Source organism: Aulonocara stuartgranti, assembly GCF_965226115.1.
Source record: "Aulonocara stuartgranti genome assembly, chromosome: 3".
NCBI classification, from domain to species: Eukaryota; Metazoa; Chordata; class Actinopteri; order Cichliformes; family Cichlidae; genus Aulonocara; species Aulonocara stuartgranti.
In genome coordinates this window covers 12,224,777-12,245,196 of record NC_138941.1, presented here as the reverse complement: position 1 = coordinate 12,245,196, position 20,420 = coordinate 12,224,777, and the positions used below count along the sequence as shown (strand labels likewise).

Below are 20,420 nucleotides of genomic sequence, written 5' to 3'. Positions count from 1 at the left end.
GTCTTCAGGGAGCGGAATCGCTTTCCTGACCTCAACAGAGAGAACAGTCTGTTGTTGGGATGGCTGAGGTCCTTCACGATCTTCCTGGCCTTGGTCCAGCACCGCCTGCTGTAGATTGAGTGCAGGTCAGGGAGCTCGGAGCGGATGGTGCGCTCAGCTGACCGCACAACCCTCTGTAGAGCTCGTCTGTCCTGCATGGTGCTGTTCCCGAACCAGGTTAAGATGTTTCCCGCCAGGATGCTCTCTATGGTGCACGAGTAAAAGTTCCTGAGCACCTTGGAGGGCAGTTGGAAGTCTCTCAAGCGTCTGAGGTGGTAGAGACGCTGACGGGCCTTTTTCACCACGGTGTTGATGTGACAGGACCATGACAGGTCCTGCGTGATGTGAACTCCGAGGTATTTGAAGCTGTTCACTCTCTCCACTGGGCACTCGTTGATGACGGGGGTCTGGTAGTTCCTCTCCTGCTTAGTGCTGAAGTCCACTATCAGCTCCTTTGTCTTACTGACGTTTAGAAGGAGGTTGTTCCTCTGGCACCAGTTCTCCAGATTCCTAATCTCCTTCACGTAGGCCGTCTCGTTGTTATCAGAGATCAGGCCCACCACGACGGTGTCGTCAGCAAACTTGATGATGGTGGTGGAGCTGGTAGTGGCCACACAGTCATATGTGTACAAAGAGTACAGCAGGGGGCTCAGAACACACCCCTGGGGGGCTCCAGTGCTGAGAGTGGTGGAGGCTGAGACATGTCCGCCCATCCTTACTGCCTGTGGTCTGCCAGTTAGGAAGTTGGAGATCCACTGACACATAGATGAGCTGAGTCCCAGATGCTCCAGCTTGGTGGTGAGTGTGGAGGGAATTATGGTGTTAAATGCAGAGCTGTAGTCTATGAAGAGCATTTTAACATAATTCCCCCTTCTAGTGTCCAAGTGAGTGAGTGATGTGTGGAGGAGATGAGAGATGGCATCGTCTGTGGAACGATTTGGACGGTAAGCGAACTGTAGTGGGTCCAGTGTGTCTGGTAGTGAAGAAATGATGAAGTCTCTGACCAGGCGTTCAAAGCACTTCATCACTACTGAGGTGAGGGCTACAGGGCGATAGTCATTGAGAGAAGCAGGGTGGGGTTTCTTCGGGACAGGAACAATGATGGACTCTTTGAAACATGTGGGGATCACCGACTGAGATAAAGAGATGTTGAATATCTCAGTGAACACAGGAGCTAGCTGGTATGCGCAGTCTCTTAGGATATGACCTGGGATGCCGTCAGGTCCTGCTGCTTTCCTGGTGTTCACTCTCTTGAAGGCTCTCCTTACTTCATGCTCGGAGATGACGAGCACGTTTCCGGTGCTGGCAGTATCTTCCTGTCTGCAGCCGTTAGCGCCGCTAACACTAGCATTGTTGGAGACCTTAGCTGCAGCCTCGAAGCGAGCATAGAAAGTGTTCAGCTCGTCTGCCAGAGTCACGGCCGCGTTCGTCATACCGGTTGTTGGTGCTTTATAGTCCGTTATTGTCCTTAGTCCCCGCCACAGGCTCCTAGAGTCACTCTGTTGGAGTTGTGACTCTAGTTTCCTCCCGTAGCGCTGCTTCGCCTCTTTCACCGCCCTCCGCACGTTATATGACGCGGCTTTGTACGGGTCCATGTCCCCCGTCATGAGTCCCGTGTTGTAGGCAGCGGTGCGGGATCTCAGAGCGTCGCGGATGGTTTTATCCACCCACGGCTTCTGGTTGGGAAACGTTGTGATAGTCTTTGTCTCCACGGTATCATCCGCTAGTTTCCCGATGAATCCCACAACCGCTTCCGTAAACACGTTGACGTCATCGTCGGAGCTGTTTCTGAACATGCCCCAGTCTGCGTCATCGAGTGCGTCCTGTAACGCGGCCACCGATTGATCCGTCCAGCGCGCGACCTTCCTCTGAACCGGAACTTCCTGTTTCAGCCTTTGTTTGTATTTTGGCATGAGGAAGATGGCGGCGTGATCAGATTTGCCAAACGGGGGGCGGGATTGTGCCTTGTAGCCGTCCTTGACCGTAGTGTAGCAGTGGTCCAGTGTCCTTTCACCCCTGGTGGGGCAGGTGATGTGTTGATAAAAGTTCGGCGCTGCGCGTTTGAGGTTGGCGCTATTAAAGTCCCCCGTCACAATAAGCGCAGCGTCCCGGTGTTGTGTCTGGTGCTGTGTGAGTGCCTCATGCAGCTCGCATAAGGCGGTGACCGTGTCCGCTTGTGGTGGAATATAAACGGCACTTACAATGACCGATGTAAATTCCCGAGGTAGATAAAAAGGACGACACATGATGGACAGTAGTTCCAGATTTGGTGTGCAGGAGCGTGTGAGAGGAACAACGTTCGCACTGTTGCACCAGTTGTTGTTCACCATTAAACACACGCCGCCTCCCCTTGACTTCCCCGAGTCCCGTGTCCTGTCCATGCGGTGAACCGAGAAGAACTCGGCCGGCTGGATGGCGTGGTCCGGCACCGCTGGGTTCAGCCATGTCTCGGTGAAGCAGAGGAGATTGCAGTCCCGAATGTCTCTCTGGAACTTTATCCTGGCCCTGAGGTCGTCAAGCTTGTTCTCCAGTGACTGGACGTTGGCGAGCAGGATGCTAGGCAGAGGTGTGCGGTGTGCACGAGCTCTCAGCCTGTTCCTGACGCCGGCTCGCTTCCCTCTAGGCCGCCGCCGCTTCCCTTTGTTCTCCCTCGAGATCTCACTCGGCCAGCTCGGATCCGGAGTTAAAAACTTCGAATTGTGAGTACATTGTATACCAATAGAAACAAGAGTGTCACTGTCATACCTAATGTACCCAATGGTGATGATTTTGCCGATTTAGAAACGCTGAAAACTAACTTAAAAAACAAAGACAAAGAAAAAGTGGTCGGAGCAGTCGTGACGGCAGCCGACCTCACCGGCGCCATCCACAGTCATGCAGACCATCACTGATGCAGGTGTGTGGCTGTGATTATGACAGTTGGACGGTTTCTCCCCTTCTTAGTCCAGAGGACGTGGACACGTTGGACTGACAGCAGCACTGTTCCCTCTTGTCCTCGGTCAGTTTGTATGTTATGTTTACATACGGCTTCTTCTTCTTTGTTGTGGATGCAGGGTGAACTGACATCATGCAGTCTGATTAACATTTCCCACCAAAGACCAGAACTGTGCTTTTCACAGATGAGAGCCGCTGCATGCTGAGCACATGTGGAAGAGGCTGCAGAGCATCGTGCTGCTGGAACCTCGTCAGCACGGCTGCTCTGGTGTTTCAGTGATGGTCTGGGGGACATCCCAACCACTCAGCACCCTTTGAGTCGCTCTAATAACAGCTACTTATTAATAACATTTGTGCACGAAGCTGCCACATAACACCTGGATTCTTGGGGTGTCTCTGCACCTACACAGAATGGTTTCAGTGATGGATGGAAGAACCCTCAGACGATGCCTTGCGTTGGGTTCTGCGTCGACTGGACGCCTTGTGTCGGAGGTGAACCGTTTTGATTTAAAGGTTGATCGTAGCGCTCCCTCTGTGACTCCCAACATTAACTAGCTCACTCGTGAGCGAGAGAAGATCAGCTGTGATCCTGTCTGCTTCATGTCTGTCGTGCGTGCTCAGCACATATTGCAGGAACGTGAAATATTTTGTAGGTTGAGCACAACCAGTGTTCCCCAGTTTCATTACTGGGAGTTTGAAACCAGTGATTAGGCTGACCTGTACTGGCCTGATAAAGCACCGCTACTTGAAACACGTGTAAAAAGCTCGGTGTCTACATTGATGGTTCTTTTAAAGTGAAGAAGCAGGTGAGTGCAGTGTTCAGTCCTGCTTCTTTCAGTTAAGACAGCTGGCCAAGGTAAAGCCAGACCTCCTAACGTCTTTGAGCGTCTTATTCACCTTTCCCTTACTTGCAGATGAGACTACTGCAATTCATTGTGTTATGGTCTAGATCAGGCCTCCATCCATCGTCTTCAGATGGTTCAAAATGCAGCTGCTCGCCTGCTAACTGGTACCAAGCGGAGAGAGCATATAACCCCAGTTTTAGCTTCTCTACACTGGCTTCCTGTCTCCTACAGGATTTAAACTTCTACTTTTTGTTTTTAAGTCATTAATGCCCGAGCCCCTCCTTACCTGTCTGAGCCCCTCTCTGCCTATGCTCCAGGACAAACCACGAGGTCCAGCTCAAAACTAATGCTGTCCATCCCACGGACTGACCTCACATCCCGTGGTGATAGATCCGTCTCTGTGGCAGGTCCCAGACTCTGGAATAGTCTCCCCTTAAATATTAGATCTGCACAAACAAATTTAAATCTTTACTAAAGACACATTTCTATGCCCTGGCTTTTAACACACTATGACCCAAGCATTCTGGTCTTATTTGAATTAGTTTAGTTATTGTTTTAATTCTTTTACTGTCCTATTATTGTTTTTACTGTTATGATTGTGTTACATTGTTGCTTTTTAATACCATTTTTATATTGTTAAGCACTTTGTGCAGCATCGGCTGTTTGAAATGTGCTATATAAATAAATTTGACCTTGAAACCAAATCTCCTTAGGAAGTGATTTAATTTAATTTATTTATTTAGGACCGTGCATGTTAATGAACATAAATGTAAAAAGAAAAATTACATGAATGTAAACATGCCAGATTATAGCCAAAGGCTAATTTCCATCTTTAATGAGGCCGTGTATTAAGTTTCACACAGCATGGGTGGAACAGCTACTAACCATCACTGCAAGCTCGACAGCAGGAGCCGTCTTCCTGTCGCAGTATACCCCAAACAGCTAATTATTGGACCGCAGGGAAATGGGACGGGTGTTGGTGCCATGAGGGAAAACCGTCGTTCTCCTCGCTCCTCCCTTTGCCTCCTGCTTGCTCCTGCCGACCCCGCTGGTCTCCGTTTTCCCCGACACTGATTAACCCCCCTCCTCTTCCCTAACAACGTTAGGCCCCTTTGATCTCCAGCACTTAAAACCAGCAGCTACCATTGTGCCATCCAAAACATCTCTGTGGTTGCTATGGTTATTCACTTAGATACAATTACTATAGCAACAGTGTTTCTGAGGGCTGGGGAGGAAGTGGCTCAGCAGGGATCCAGGTGGAGACACATGAAAGACACAGGCTGCATATAAACGGTGGATCGGTGAGGGCGGGCCCTCCTCGCCAGCCTCGCCATCGATACGATTTCTCTTTATGTAAATACGTGACACAGATATGTATGTTGAAGAAAGACAGAACATCCTTTCACACGATCCTCTGACACACTTGTCTCTACAATTGGATGTGAAACAGACTTGAAAGGAAAGAAGTCGTGTCAGGTATTAACAGATATATCAAACACATTATCTTCATATGCAGGGGTTAAGACTCTGTCATCAAACACCTTTACAGAGAAAAGTAGCCAAGTGTGTGAGATGATAGCTACAGTGAGTGACAGCTTAGCAAAAATCCTGAAAGTTGGACACTTAATGTCAGCTTTGTCAGCCACACTGCAGAGCTCACAGAAGGCCCACAGCTCTGATGACTCAGTGGATGGAATAAAGCCCTCCAATGTGAACTGCACAGTGGTGTCATCATCACGTGTCCTTCATCTTCTCTGGGATGGATCAATAGATGGCTGATCCAGCCCCGTGTCATGAGGCAGCGCTGCCTGGTTGGCAGAATCTGACCCCAGACCAGCTATATACGATGTACAGTGTTCAATCAACCTTTCACTGGGCATGTGTATAAGGTCACAGCTGTCAGTGTGCTGGATATTTGCAGTGTTTTCAAATGTATTCCACTACAGATTACAGATTACATGCCCCAAAATGTATTCTGTAACGTTACTCAATGAGAGTAATGTATTCTGAATACTTTGGATTACTTAATATATTATCATGCTGTTTACAATTACATGAATGTACTGTTGCTGTGATTTATTACTGTTACTGAAGGTCCGCGGCTCCGAACCGTAGTAAAGGGACCTCTGGCTAACACGTCGGGTTCGTGTCGGGTTCGTGTCGGGTTCGTGTCGGGTTCGTGTCGGCTCGTAGCTGAAAACGAGCTTTACTTTGTTGTCTGGGTCAACTTTGCTAGCAGAGACAGAGAGGCGTTGAAAGGCTGCTCCAACAGAACTTATTGTCAAAGGAGCAGAACAGAGTCAAACCTCTGTTCTTAGAACTGAAGAAGCTTCTCGGATGAGAGGTGAAACGTCTTCAAGCAACTTAAAGAAGTCCAGACGCTTTTCTTTGCAAGCTCCTCAGACTACGATGACCTGGATGACTGAGAACCTTCACAGACAACAGAACTTATTGTTTTCGGAGGAAAACAGGAACACGGTGTACGGTCTAGTCTTAACAGCTTACTCACAGCTGGGCTCGTCAGGCTCTCTTCTTGCAGTGGTTATTATTATATTTACATGCTTCCAGCTCCCGTTTCTGCTCGGTGACAGCTCGTGCTTTTCCTTTCTCTCCCTCCCTCGCTCACAGACACATCACGGGTACAGCAGTCCATCCTCCCTGCAGCACGGACTACACTGCCCATGATGCTACATTCTGCCTGTTAGCTTAGCACAACAACAACAAGGCCTCTCTCACCCAGGAAACACGCAGCGTGTCACCCTGTAACCATGGCAACCACAACGCTGCCGCCTGGAACAACAGAACATGTCAAATAAACCCAAACAGTCCTGACCCGCCACAATATGAAACAGGAAAGTACCGCCGTGTAATCCATTTATTTCAACAAAGTAACTGTATTCTGAATACCACCTGTTTAAACGGTAACTGTAACAGAATACAGTTACTCGTACATGTATTCTGTTACTCCCCAACATGCAGTGTAATCCATTTATTTCAACAAAGTAACTGTATTCTAAATACCACCTGTTTAAACAGTAACTGTAACAGAATACAGTTACTCATACGTGTACTCTGTTACTCCCCAACACTGGATATTTGTCATATAATTGAAATATCATTAAACTCACTACTCGTACTCATAAATATGGTCCGTGCACAAAGCAGCGTCGTCTCTTTCTAACCATCCCTGCTCCAACAAACACGAGGTTGTTTCCATCGCTGCTGCTGTTCCATGTTGTTCAGCTCTTATTGTTACTGTAAGTCTCGTGTTTCTTATTTGTGTGAGGCTTTGCTCCTGCCCGTCACTCTGCTGCTGTTACATGTTGTTCAGCTCTTATTGTTACTGTAAGTCTCGTGTTTCTTATTTGTGTGAGGCTTTGCTCCTGCCCGTCACTCTGCTGCTGTTACATGTTGTTCAGCTCTTATTGTTACTGTAAGTCTCGTAGTTCTTATTTGTGTGAGGCTTTGCTCCTGCCCGTCACTCTGCTGCTGGAGCACCGGGATTTCCCCAATCAGGACAATAACGGATGTTTCTGTTCGTTTCTGGTCTATACATGTTTTATATCAGAGCGATCTCCCAGAATCTGAACTGATCAAAAAGTGCCGACATGTCCGGAGGGATTTTGGCCCACTGCTCTTTACAGCTGCTTCCACAGATTTAGTAAAGGAGGCTCTGGAGGCTGGCTAGCCCACTTCTTCTTCAGCCCCTGCTTTGTTTGCACCCATCCACGGCCACCACTGTGTGTTTGACTGTGGGGATGTTGGTGTGTCACACTCAGCATTTCTCAGCCTTCAGCCAATCATCCAGACGGTCAAACCTCAGACGGGCTTGTACATGCTAAACCGCGTGGGTGCTGCAGTAGTTCAATCCTCTACCAGTGTTACCAGTATGTGGTGACTGTCATCCACCTGCCTTCTCACCATTAACCAGCTCCTCCTGTGTGAGTTTGGGCCCATCCAGCACCTTTCCTATGATCATCCTCCGCCCATGAGGCTGACAGATCACATCATGGTCAGAACTGCTGCACCCACAGTCACCGAGCTTCATGCTGACGCCCTTTGCATCTATATGCTGAGAGTCCCACAGCCAGTCTGTGGGATCCAGGGTTGTAGAGGATCACACACTTCATTCAGGGACATGCAGATCTGTTCATAACTGATATGTTTTTTGTTCGATGTTTCTAAACTCAGGTAAAAATCAGAGACTGTTCATTTCTCTGTAAGTGAGCAAACTTATAAATTCAGCAGGGAGGATAATTGTTTCCCCGTCGTAGTTCAGTGTAGCTAGTCTCTTAACCCCCAACCAACCCGCTGCACCTCCTCCCTCCCCTCCCTCTCATAAAATATTGAGAGAGCCTGGCACTAGGCCAGACGCCCCCCTCCCTCTCTGCCAGGCAGGCTGACGGAGCATGTGGCTGTGGGAGGGGCACGAAGGGCGGCTCGGCTGAGGAGATACAGTAACCATGAACATATTCGTTCTCTAAATGAACGCCACGAGTTGTTCCCACATCGAGCTGCTCTACTCTGAACTCATTCACACGAGCACTTTCTGCTCGAGTGCTTCCTCTGTTCACAGCCACACTCACGGATGCGCTGGAGAACAGCTCGGGTAAGAAGTGTGAACAACATGCTGGCATTTCATTCTACCTGCAGTGGTCAAATCAAGGCAGTGGTCAAATCTAGCTTCTTTCAGCTCAGGCAGCTGCAAAAACAAAGCCAATTCTTTCACGGCAGCACTTTGAGACAGTGATCCAGGCCTTTGTCAGCACTCGGCTGCATTACTGTGATGACCTTCATGTTGGGGTCAGCGCATCATATATTAGTCAAAATGCTGCAGCTCGTCTTTTAACTGGCACTCGAAAGTTTGAGCACATTTCCCCTGTTTTAGCTTCACGTCACTGGCTGCCCATTTCTCTTAGGATTCATTTTAAAATTCTTTTATTTACTTTTAAAGCTCTCCATGGCCTCGCCCTATCTCATCTCTCTGAGCTGCGACAGCCTCATACAGGCCAGCTGATCAGCTGCTCCTGCATGTACCCAGGACTGGGCGTAAACTTAGAGGAGATCCTGCTTTTGCTGTAGCAGCTGCAAACTGTGGAGCGAGCTTCCTTTGGAGATCAGACAGGCCACTTCTTTACCTGTTTTTAAGTCTTGAAAACCCGCCTCTTTACCCTGAGCTTTGACACCACGTGAGATGTTGGTTTTTATTTCAGTTGTTTTTAGGTGATTCGATGCTGTTTTATCTTGTTTTGTTTTCATTTGATGTTTTATGTGTTTTATTTATTTATTTTGCTGTTTTCTGTTGTTCTATTGTTTTAACTTATTTTCCGTGCAGCACTTTGTTCCTGTGCTGGCTATTTTAAAGTGCTTTATAAATAAGATTGGATTGGATTGGACTGCCACCAACAGCTCTGTAACACACTGTGCACACAATGCTATCATTGTCTTTTCTTTTTAGCTGCTTTTACATTTTAGTTGCTGACTTCTGATAAACTGAATAAAACAGGAGAACACACAACCTGGAAATCTTCAACCACACACAAAATACATACGTTTCCCTGGTAAAGTACACAACCTCTGCAGTACCGCTGAGTTTTCTACAAGCGCACAAAGCTGCTGCCAGCTCTGCTGCTGTGACCTGTGTTACCTGTGTTAGGCTCTTACATCCATACGATGGTTGAAGGACCGGCCGTGTCCCGTCTTCCTTCTGTGCATAATCGTGGCCCCTGCTGAAAGCTGACCCCGTTCTCCCACAGTGTTGCTGAAATGGTGAAACTGGAGCACGAATCGATCTGGGAGCTTTGATGAGAGATCAGCTGAAGTTTGACTGCAGCCTGATTCACTTTAGGACAACCAGTTTGCTTTTAATGTTTTTCTGCCTGATTCATTCTGATACACAAACACAGGCTGAACGGTGTCTGTGCTCCCACATCCTCAGTGTCTCAGCACCTCTGCATCCTTCACTCACTTCTTAGCATGCAGGACGTGTGTGTCTGTGTGTGTGTGTGTGTGTGTGTGTGTGGATCTGTGTGTGTCTGTGTGGATCTGTGTGGGTCTGTGTGTGTCTGTGTGGGGTCAGTGTTAACAACATGGTGCAGAAAGGAAACACAAGCGTGGAGTCGGTGGTGCAAACGGTGGCTCGTGCATCAATCAGCTCCAGCTGTGATGCATCTCTTTGATTAGTGGGAGCAGCAAACTCCATCCAGATAGCTTCCTTTGTTTTTTTTCACTTGACTGATCGATCAGCGCACAGCTCCGTTTAGCACACACGCCATCTTTAACGACGGCGTGGAGTCTGTGCCCTGTTCCTCCCACACACGAGTGTTCGTTCATGTTCGGCCTTTGTGTCTGAGCGTTTCCTCTCGGTGTGTCTGTAACGAGGAAGCCACGGGCAGGTCGCACACAAACGTGTGGCTGCCGAGTGTGCGAGTGTGGCAACGTGTGGCAACTATTCTGGTTTGCCAGCGACGTTTCCAGATAAACACTGGTGGCAGCTGCTGCCATGGCAACACCATTGTGCTCCCTCCCTCCCTGGCTCGTCTCCCCTCCCTCTCCCCAACCACTCCTCTCTCTCATGCTCTGCCGGCTCAGAGAGCGAGGACCAGAGAGGAGAGAGGTCAGCTCGATTCAGAGGACAGAAAGAAGAAAGGAATAACCCGGAGTGGACGGGGACAGGATGAGCGAGGACAGCCACTCCCACTACAGGCTGGACCCCAGCGATCGCCTCAACGGGCTGGGACAGAGGAGGAAGAGACCCAAGAAGGTAAACGAATAGATGGAGCGCCACGTGGTGCAAAGTGTGTAAGGATGGAGCACCCCACCCTGCAAAAAGAGAAAGGAGGTGGGGTTAGGTGAGGTTTGTTTATGTGCAGACGAGCGTCCACATGATGTTAGGAGCACCGAACCATCTCTCACCCCGTCGTCTCCTGTGGAGTGTGTGGCTGCTCCCCCACAGCAGCTGTATCCTCTCTCATATCCTCCGTCTCCTGGTGTTGTGTTGCTCCACAGTGAGTCGTAGTAGGAGGCTCACATGCTGTCAGGGTGGGTCCCTGCTCGCTCTTTGTGCGCCTGTCGTTGGGGGTTTTGCTGTTTGCAGCTATCAGGAGGTTTGTGTTGTAGCCTGATGTGAGAAGTGTTGTTATTATCATCATTTTTAACATTTCTGCACCGCTACAATAAACAGACACACACCCATCAGCCTGTTTACAGATCTATACGCCCATAAAGACGTGAAACACACATTGCACAAATCTACTATAACGTGTTCATATGTGTTATAAAATAAAGAGGTAAAGTATTAGCTGTTCAGGTTGATTCATAAATATGACCTCAGCACGTGAAATCCTTCTGCTGACATCCCTAAAAGCTCGTCAGACCAACGAAGCCGTACAACACAAATAACCAGACCAAACCAGGGTTGTGCGTCTGTTGTTGAGAACATTGTCAGTAAACCACAGTGACGTCCTACAGAGGACTCGTGTTGTCATTATTTTTGTGTATGTCGTGTGAGCTGAGAGCTGTAACCAAAGGTAGTGAGCGCGTCGGCCTTTAACGTCGCGGCTGGTTGTGCGATCGCGTCGCCGCTGAACTTGTGAGAGTTTGTCTCAGGGATCTTTACATTTGAAGTCAGGTGAACATCCAGTGAACTAACAGAACATTCAGGAGCATTTACTCTCATGAATGTCAGACAAACTGAGGTTTGTGTGTCAGTTAGATTCTTTAAGTCATTAAAGTGTCTCTGTTAGGAAAAGCATCTGTTTCCTCCACTTCTGCAGAACTGCGTGACCTGTAGCATCATTGCAGGAAGTATCCTGTGACAATGAGTGACTGCACATCATCATTATCAACACATAAACCTGTGGTCTGGACCTGCAGTTCTTATTTTTACTGTCTGGTTTTGTGTAAAGCAGCACTTCAGTAAGCACCTGTGAAGCACACAGTCATAGTCGAGTAATGAAGCGATCCATATGTGAAACATATTCCACGTCTACAGGATAGTGGAGGTTACATGGGTCAACCTGGCAAACTGTACCAGCACATGTGATCACACTGATAGCAGAACACAGGTATGTGAGTCTCTACGACGAGGTCAGAAACCAGTAACAAATGTTTCATGTGATTCGTTTTTCTCCAGTTTGTCTGCAGTGAACCTTAAATACTCACTGAACCAGCTGTTTCCTGATGTGGTGACGTGTGTCGGTGATGAAGCCAACACTCTGTCCAGTGTTGGGCAAGTTACTTGAAAAAAGTAATCAGTAACTAATTACTTCCCAAAAAAAGTAATCCCGTTACTTTACTGATTACTTATTTTCAAAAGTAATTAATTACTTAGTTACTTTTTAAAAACCCGATTTCCAACCTGAGTAGGTGATAAAGCGATAGATCTTTCAGCCCAATTCTACTTTTTCTACATAATCCATCATACAAAATGTAATCAAATGGAAAAGTCTCTTTTTAAAACTTGTTTTATTAGTTTTAATCTTTTAACTTTATGCATCAAGCAAACATTTAATTATCTGCAACATTCTCTGACTGGAAGAAATTAGTTTAACATTTAAACCTATTTTCTGCACATTCCAGCACATAAAATAAAATATTTTTTGTGTTTACACTCAGTCTTTCAAATAGATGCAAGTAAAACACAGCAGAAAATAAATAAAGTCACAGACTCAGCGGTCCTGTTGCTCTATTTTCACCTGTAAAGCAGGAGTGGGGTAGGCGGAGGTTTACCCTGGTGCAGGTGTGCCGCGGTCAGTGGAAGAATCCGCGAGTTTCTCTGTGAGTTTCCCATTACGTCGTAGCTACTCGGTGCTTGTTGGAAGTTTAGGGGTTTTTTCGCTGTAAAAAGAAGTTTTCTTCCCACGCACAGCGGACACTAATGTTTTTGTCACTTTTTATGGAATCAAACTCAAAGTAAGGTCAGTACTTCCACGCTTTAAACGCTGCACGCTCATACTCTCTCTGCACTCGATATGTGATCCATTGTTGATCTGCACACAGCTGTTGTCACTAACGGCGCACTCGCTTACGTCACTGTCGTGAGACATTCTTGCAAAAAAATCACGGTTTTAGTAACGCAGTAACGCAGCGTTCCTACGGGAAAGTAACGGTAATCTAATTACTGTTTTTGCAATAGTAATCCCTTACTTTACTCGTTACTTCAAAAAAATAATGGGATTACACGTTACTGGAGCGTTGTTCTCCTCTGTAACAAAGCAGTGATAAAGGAATAGATGCTGATTTTATTAACTTGTGTCTTTGTGCTGCTGGATTCAGTCTGAAGCAGGCAGCAGTGCTGAACCTACCAGTGTAAATGTGATGGTGGAAGCAGAGGCCAGCACTTGGCAGTGCTAAACACAATAAAAGACTCACAAGTTCCTGCTCAAAGGTCAGCTGCCTTCAGATCAATCATTAACCTGCAGCAGGTTGTGGCCTGATGTGTTTGTAAGAGTTTCACTTTCAGGAGGAGAAGATTTAAACGAGTCACACAAATGTGAACTACAAAGTCTGTGACACACAATTTATGCAAACTGCATGAAATCTGACCTGAAGAAATCCAGTCTTCTGCCTGTTGTGGTTGTGACAGCTGCTCGTAGGAGAGTTTGTTTGTAGGAGGTGGAGATGTTCTCAGATCAAGTGCGTAATCGTCTCTTTGTGTAGACGCTAAAAGCTGTGAGCCAAAACTCTCTGCTCTGAAACTCTTCACTCAGTCCTCACGCTGAGAGTTTAGAGGCTGAACTTCTTGTTCCTCCATAACACTTTTCATGAAACAGCAGAAATGAGCTTGTGTTTCTCAGCAGTGCGCACACAGAGAACCGATCCTCTCTGCTCAGTCTGAACAAATCAAAGTGAAACGTCAGTGAAAACACAGCTGCTGATCAAACTGTGTCAGATTAATGCCTCAATGTTTCACTGTGAGGTTAAAAAATACATAAAAATGATTTAAAGAAGTAGGAGGCAGATTTTCACAATAAGAGCACTTTGTTTTTAATTCAGTTAATGTCAAACTTTCATCAACACCTCTGTGTTGTCTCCGTCTCTGAGCAGATTCAGGCATTACTCAAATAATAAAGGCTTTTTTTCACTATTATACTTTTCATTAGTCTCCAGGTTGATGATTATAAACAGAATTATTAAAGTTTTTATCATTTCAGGCTGAAAATCAACATGAATTTGGTTCTAATCAAAGAAGCTCCTTTAATGTGTGTCATTAAAATCCTCACACAGACTTAAAAAGGCGACATTAACATTAAAATAAATGAAAGAAGCTTCAGCTGAGAGCTTCATGCAGTCATCATCAGCAGCTCATAGCAGTCACAGCTCTTTATTACGCAGCTTTGCAGGAATTAAAGTGGCTGAAGTGTCAGAGTTTGTGTGAGAAGCTGCTTCATGGACAGCTGTACACACGTCTTTATTATTTCTTCATAAATCAAACACACAGGTTTGTCTGTAGATGATTTAAAGTGTGTCGTTGTGCAGTTAAAGCTGTTTGTGTGACGCCCTGACCTCCTGTGAATGAAACAGCCAATCAGATCCATCAGAGAGAGAGCAGGAAGTGTTGTGTGTTTGTGACAGAACAAGGAAACAGTGATGATGATGAACATAAAGGTCCTCTGATGTTTCCTGTTACAGTAACGCTTGTTCATCTGTTGCTCTCCTACACTTTCCTATAAATAAAGGAGAAAAAGTCCGTTTAGTTTCATTTCCTACAGCTCAGAGTTACACTTCACATTCCTGCTGTCACATCAAAAAGCTTCACTTTGGTCCAACATCTACATGTTAACATGAAACACAGAGAGACTCAGAACATCTGGAACATCTGCACTTTGACCCAAACTGTTATAGCAGGATATTTTCTACATATTTCTTATGTTGGACCTGTTTGAACTGTAAACGACCTGTAATCATCTGTAAATGGTGTGAGACACACTGAGGCCACCTACAGGGCAGCTGGGGAACAGCAGGGATCTGAAATCATACGAGACGTTAGTGAGTGAGAAGAACAAACGGACTTAAGATGGGTCGAAGTGATCAAAGTTGATCTAAAACAGAAGATAAATCCACTGATTCTTTGTAAAGTTCATCTGCTGCTCACATGAATCCATGAAAGATTTATTTCACTGAATGTTTCTTCAAAGCTCATTTCAACCTGTTGAAGTCATGAATGAAAGTGCAGACTGAGAGTGGATCACATGATGTTTGAGGTGTGTCATGTGACATGTTCAGTATTGTCACACATGTCTAGATTGTCCCTGATATCATAACTGCTCAAACACTGATGATTATATTTGAAGAATTATTCCTGATGGCAGCAAAGTTTGAATGGAGCTCTCTGTCTGTGCTGATTTGTCGCCCTCTGGAGGTCAAAGCACAAACCTACAGGGCAGCTGAGGAACAGCAGGGATCTGAAATCATACGAGATGTTAGTGAGAAGAACAAATGGACTTAAGATGGCTCGAAGTGATCAAAGTTGATCTAAAACAGAAGATAAATCCAAAGCAGCATCAGATGAATGTTACCATTTCCAGTTACGGTGCCCTTCATCTAATATGGAAATGTGTTGTTGTTTTTTGCCGTGTTGTTGTTCTTCCTATTGTGTTTAGGCCAGAGATGCTCTTCAAACAGCTGACAGACATGACCACATTACAAGAACATGGTGTGAGTCCGATTTGATATTCCAGTCAACGCTGAGAGACCTTAACCAGGAAGTCAGAGGTCAGCTGATGCTGCGAGCAGGAAGTGAACCAAGGGAAAGGTCCACTCTACTCAATCTCAAAGAAAATATGCTGGTATTTGTTGATGTTGATGGTACAATAAAAATATATAATATAATAAATAATAAAATATCATGTGATGATGAGATGTGTTGTTGGTGTTTGTATTTTCTGTAAATGTCTTTTTTAATGTAAATGCTTTGTTCCAGACGGACAGGGAATCAGTTGCTGTACGATGACATCATCTTGATGTTGACGAGGAGGGCGAGAAAAACTAGTTTTGTCCTGCAGATGGCGATCTTGCACCGTGTTCAGAGAGCCGACACTTTGATGGTGCTGCTCTACTCAGCTTACTTTAGCCTGGGTTGGACTCTATATGAGCAGCTTCCACTCTGGTTTCACTCTTAAACACACTTGTTTGATTTCACTTGGAAAAGTTGAAGAATAAATATTTTATTACAAAATTATTTGTTGATGCATTTTTTTAGGGTCAAATATCTTGTTTGATTTGAGGAATGAACTGTTAGGGTGGAAAAAGTGAATCAGGTTAAAATAGTGGTGCTTTATATCAGTGAAGATGTATAATGTAATTTAAAATGTTGATGATGGGTTGTAGTGGGCTTGTACTTACAAAACTGCCTCATTTTATTGGAACGATCCACAGTTGCATCCATTCACGGATGACATCTGACATCATTTGACATCTGGTCTGAACACGTTTGTACACAAGATGCCTCAGTTCTGGATGTTCCCACAGACTCCTCTGTGCACCTAAAGAAAAGGTCAAGGGTCAGCAGCACATGTAGTTGGGACAAGTCTTCAGTCGCACAAACTACACAATGATTTTCCTCCAATGACGACTTTTCACTTGCAGAAATGGTCCTGTGTGATTTCCAGGCTGTGATATAAAAACTAGTTCCTAATGGCAGCGACTCACTCAGTAAACATGTGTTTCCTTCACCAACCTCACACACAGATCCAATAAGATCAGGAAGTGGGCAGTATAGTACAATATGTGTTATTCTGTGCTGCACTGCCCAAACTAAAGATCTGCTGAAGTGTTGGAAATGATCCAGATGTTTATTTTGGACGATACAGCAGAAGATCAGACATGAAAGTGGAGATAACACAGAAGACCTGGAGCAAAGGTCAGAGGTCAGACTGGGCCCTGGATTCAACAATGAGCCAATGATCATCAAGCAGTGACTAAAGCAGAGCCCTGACGTTCTGACATTCATCACACAGTCAGAACAAATGTCTGCTGATGACTTCATCTCATGAAACGACTGATAGATGTCAGTTCATTGATCAGCTGAGCTGCTGATCTTCATCGTCACAGAAACATTCAGCTTGTTTCAATCAGTAAATAACTCCCACTACTCCCAGTTTGAACTGTTCCCACTCAAAATGCTGTGAGAACAATGATCATTGTAGAACTTCACAAACATCACGTGTTGTTTTCCACATGTAAGATCAGCAAACACACAGAAACTTCCTGTTGCCACACACGGCCTCTAAAATCTCTTCCACGCTTTCTGTCTGAAGTCCACTCTCTGTGTCGGATCCACAGGAAACAACAAGATCTTATTAACATGGTTTTCAATGTGTCTCCTTCCAAAAAGTCCAACCAATGAACAAATGTGTGTATTTGTGGAGGCCGAACAAAAGCATGACACATTTCTCTGTTTCTATAAACTGGAGTCAAACACAAACATGAAGAGTTTCACTGACAGACTCCAAAATGCCCCCACAGTGGATCAAAGGGAAATCCTACAGTGTGGCCAGAGACTCTTAATGGCTCCAACATCAACACATCCACAATGTTGGATCCAGTTCTGCCTCACAGAGTTACTAAGACACACCCTCTGCCAGCATCACAACAGCTCCACCTGCTTCACCTGCCTCCTCAGCATCTGTACACCTGAAGAGAAAAGAAAGGCTCCAACAGCTCAAATCTACAAAGGATTCATGAAGTTTCATCCAACAATAACATGTTTGCCTTCCACACTTCTATTATTCATGATCACAAACACAAAGAACTTGTGCAGCCCTGATATCAGCCCTAATATATGAGTGTGTTTGCCCAAAGACTGAAACAGCATCAACATGACAGCTGTAAGAAATCTTCTCTCAGCCTTGTTTGGCAGAAGATCCCTGCAACAAAGATTGTAGCTGAAAGATGACGTGTGTAAAGTTTGCTCTGTGGGAGGGTCGAGGCTGTTTTTAGACCTTTGATAGTTTCCAATCCAGTTCTGACAGACAGGAATAAAAACAACATCATTAAGATCAGATCATGGAGCTGTTTGCTGCCTTGTTTCTATCTTCACATTACAAGACTTTACTACAATAAAGATGCTGACATGTATCTGTAGCAACAACATCATTGAATCTAGAACAACTGGAGCCAAACCAGTGGCTCTGCTGGGATCACTGGTGAGCCAACACTTCCTTGTTGATGCAGATTTCAGGGCTTCCTTTTGCTCCTCCGTTATAACTGTTCTCTCTTCTCAACACATGATGACACAAAGGAATCAGCAGTGACAAAGATGATGCTGAAGAGAAGCACACACTTCACACATATAACAGAGCAGTGCAGTTACACACACCTCTGCTCGACATCAGGCCTCAAACAAAGACACAAAACACTAACTTGACTCTAAACAGAAGAAACGAGCAGCTGTTTCTGTTCTGTGCTTATTTATATTTGACACACATGCTTCTCTTTGTGCAAACACACATCGCACTATAAGGGTAACCTCGCACACAATGATTGGACAGCACAGTGATGATGCTGGGAGATCCTATACGCAGCAACACAGAAACACTGAGAACTTTAAACAATGATGGAAAGTGTTATAAATGACTTGTTGGCCTCTGATCTGTCACAAACAGCTGAAACGTGTCTCTCATGAGTCACATGAAGGTTTTTGACAGAAAGGACAAAAAGTAGCTGCAGTCAGTTTGTGTCATTTTTATATTTATTCATCTGGGAGAAAAATCTGAGGGACATTAAAATGTGTTTTCAACAGAGACAAGAACATGAATATAACAGAACAGGTAAATGAACATGTTTCAAGTAAACAGCTGGACTGATCAGGTCCAAACACAGAGTGATAAACTTGTCAAACAGCTGTCATATCTTTATATAGAAGCTCTTTATAAATGCTGCTCACTGCAGTCTGTTTACTAATAATGTCAAAGTGTTAGAAACACAGAAACATCAGAATGGTCTTTGTTCACAGAAACCTGTCTGGGATCCTTTGTTGTTCTTTTGATGCAGAGTTACATTATAAATATAAAGAGTTATTTCAGAGTCTCATCAGTTTTCCTGCATGTCTTTATTTAACACATCAGCAGGGCTGAAGCTCTCATGTTAAACACACACTGATCTATGGACACGTTCATGTGTTTCTAACAGAACCAGGCTGTTATCAGCCTGCACTAACATTATGTCACACACACTGAATGTAACAGTGACAGTTTACATCATCACACAATCAGCTGTGATTGTTTCACTGTCATCAAACGAGTCAACAGGAAGTAGAATCAATAGAAACCAATCATTTACTGACAGCATGTCTGATGGAAATAAGTGCAGATTATGTATGAAGTCTAACTGCACACAGTAACTGTGTTACAATAAGGACTTAACAGCGCCCTCTGCTGGAGTGTTTCAGTACTGCGTTAACTAGAATACACCACCTCCTCCTCACACCACCTGCTACAGCTCTACTCTTCTATGACTACAGTCATCCACAGCACTGATGTGAGGTCACATGGTTCATATGTAAGGAGCACAGCTGACCTCAGGTCAGTTTAATGACTGTGAGCAGCAGCTGTGTTATTGTCACTGTGACAGGGAGACACTCTCAGACACAGCGCTCATGTCAGCTTGTTCTCATGCAGGAGGATCAGGAGCTCCATGTTTGTCTTTCTGCTTGAATCATGATGTGTTTGTGCCATCAGAGTCTGTCATGAGTACTCAGGGTTTCACAGCAGCTCTTCTGGATGCTGACGAGGACTCCAACCTCATGTTTCACCTCTCTGAGCTTCTGATGTCTGTGAACACTCGTGTTTCTTCTCTGGGCTCATCTGGACAAAAACACCTTTCTGTGTTTGGCTGCAGCCTCATTCTGACTGACAGGAAGTGTGTTATCCATGAGCTGCACTTCTGTGAGGAAGTTTCCTGCTGTGTTTCCTGTCTGTGGACAAACACGAGTGTTCCAGCTGAGGACTTGGTTCCTTCCACCTGTCCATACAGGACATCACGCTGTCTGCAGCTCTGTAAATGCAGCTCCAGGTCCTTCCACGTGCTGCTCTGTATTTGTGCAGTTTGTAGTGTGTCCTGGGAAACGTAGCACACATGGTGTTCTTCTGCTGTTTCCTCCTTTCACTGAGTGTGAAACACTGACGCTGTGCTGTTGTTCACAGAGGGGAGCTGATTCTAGCTGCAGCTGGACTCTGTCATCTAACTGAATGTGTTGGTGCTGATCACGGGGCTCTGAGGGGGGAGCAGCAGGAGGACTCTGGATGCTGACGTCAGTGTATCTGTGGAAGCTCCCACAGCGTGTCTGTCATTCAATATTGTGCTGTATATTGTATCTATGCAAAGATGAACAGACTGTGTGTTCACTGGTCTCTGTGCTGCAGCTCTGATGTCATCATCACTCCCTCCTCCACCCTCAGCAGTCCCAGCATGCTGCTGTGGTGCACCCCACCCTCACTCTACACCTGAGCCACAGACCACACCCTCCACCTCAATATACACCACAGTTTTCTCTGCTGTGGAAATGAGATCAGGAGGAAATCATCATTATTATTATTTAATAAACGCTCACATTAATGTGGGCTTATTTGTTTCATATTAGAAACATTAGTTGAGTGTTTT

General features: G+C 45.4%; 1 protein-coding gene across 3 annotated transcripts in view; it reads left to right on the top strand.

Annotated features, from left to right (window-relative positions):
• The window catches only part of LOC309702369 (uncharacterized protein), a 39,249-nt gene extending 22,912 nt beyond the window's left edge, over positions 1 to 16,337 (top strand). The window contains exons 1-3 of one of the 3 annotated variants that reach the window (XM_082527074.1): positions 9,908 to 10,581; positions 15,422 to 15,573; positions 15,742 to 16,337. In XM_082527074.1, the coding sequence (XP_082383200.1) occupies positions 10,495 to 10,581; positions 15,422 to 15,573; positions 15,742 to 15,940 (438 nt within the window). In that variant the 5' untranslated portion in view covers positions 9,908 to 10,494 and the 3' untranslated portion in view covers positions 15,941 to 16,337. Of the gene's footprint in view, positions 1 to 9,907; positions 10,582 to 15,421; positions 15,627 to 15,741 lie in introns of those variants that run through there. The other 2 variants (XR_014275458.1, XM_082527075.1) reach the window with 2 other exon arrangements.
• Positions 16,338 to 20,420: the final 4,083 nt, after the last annotated feature.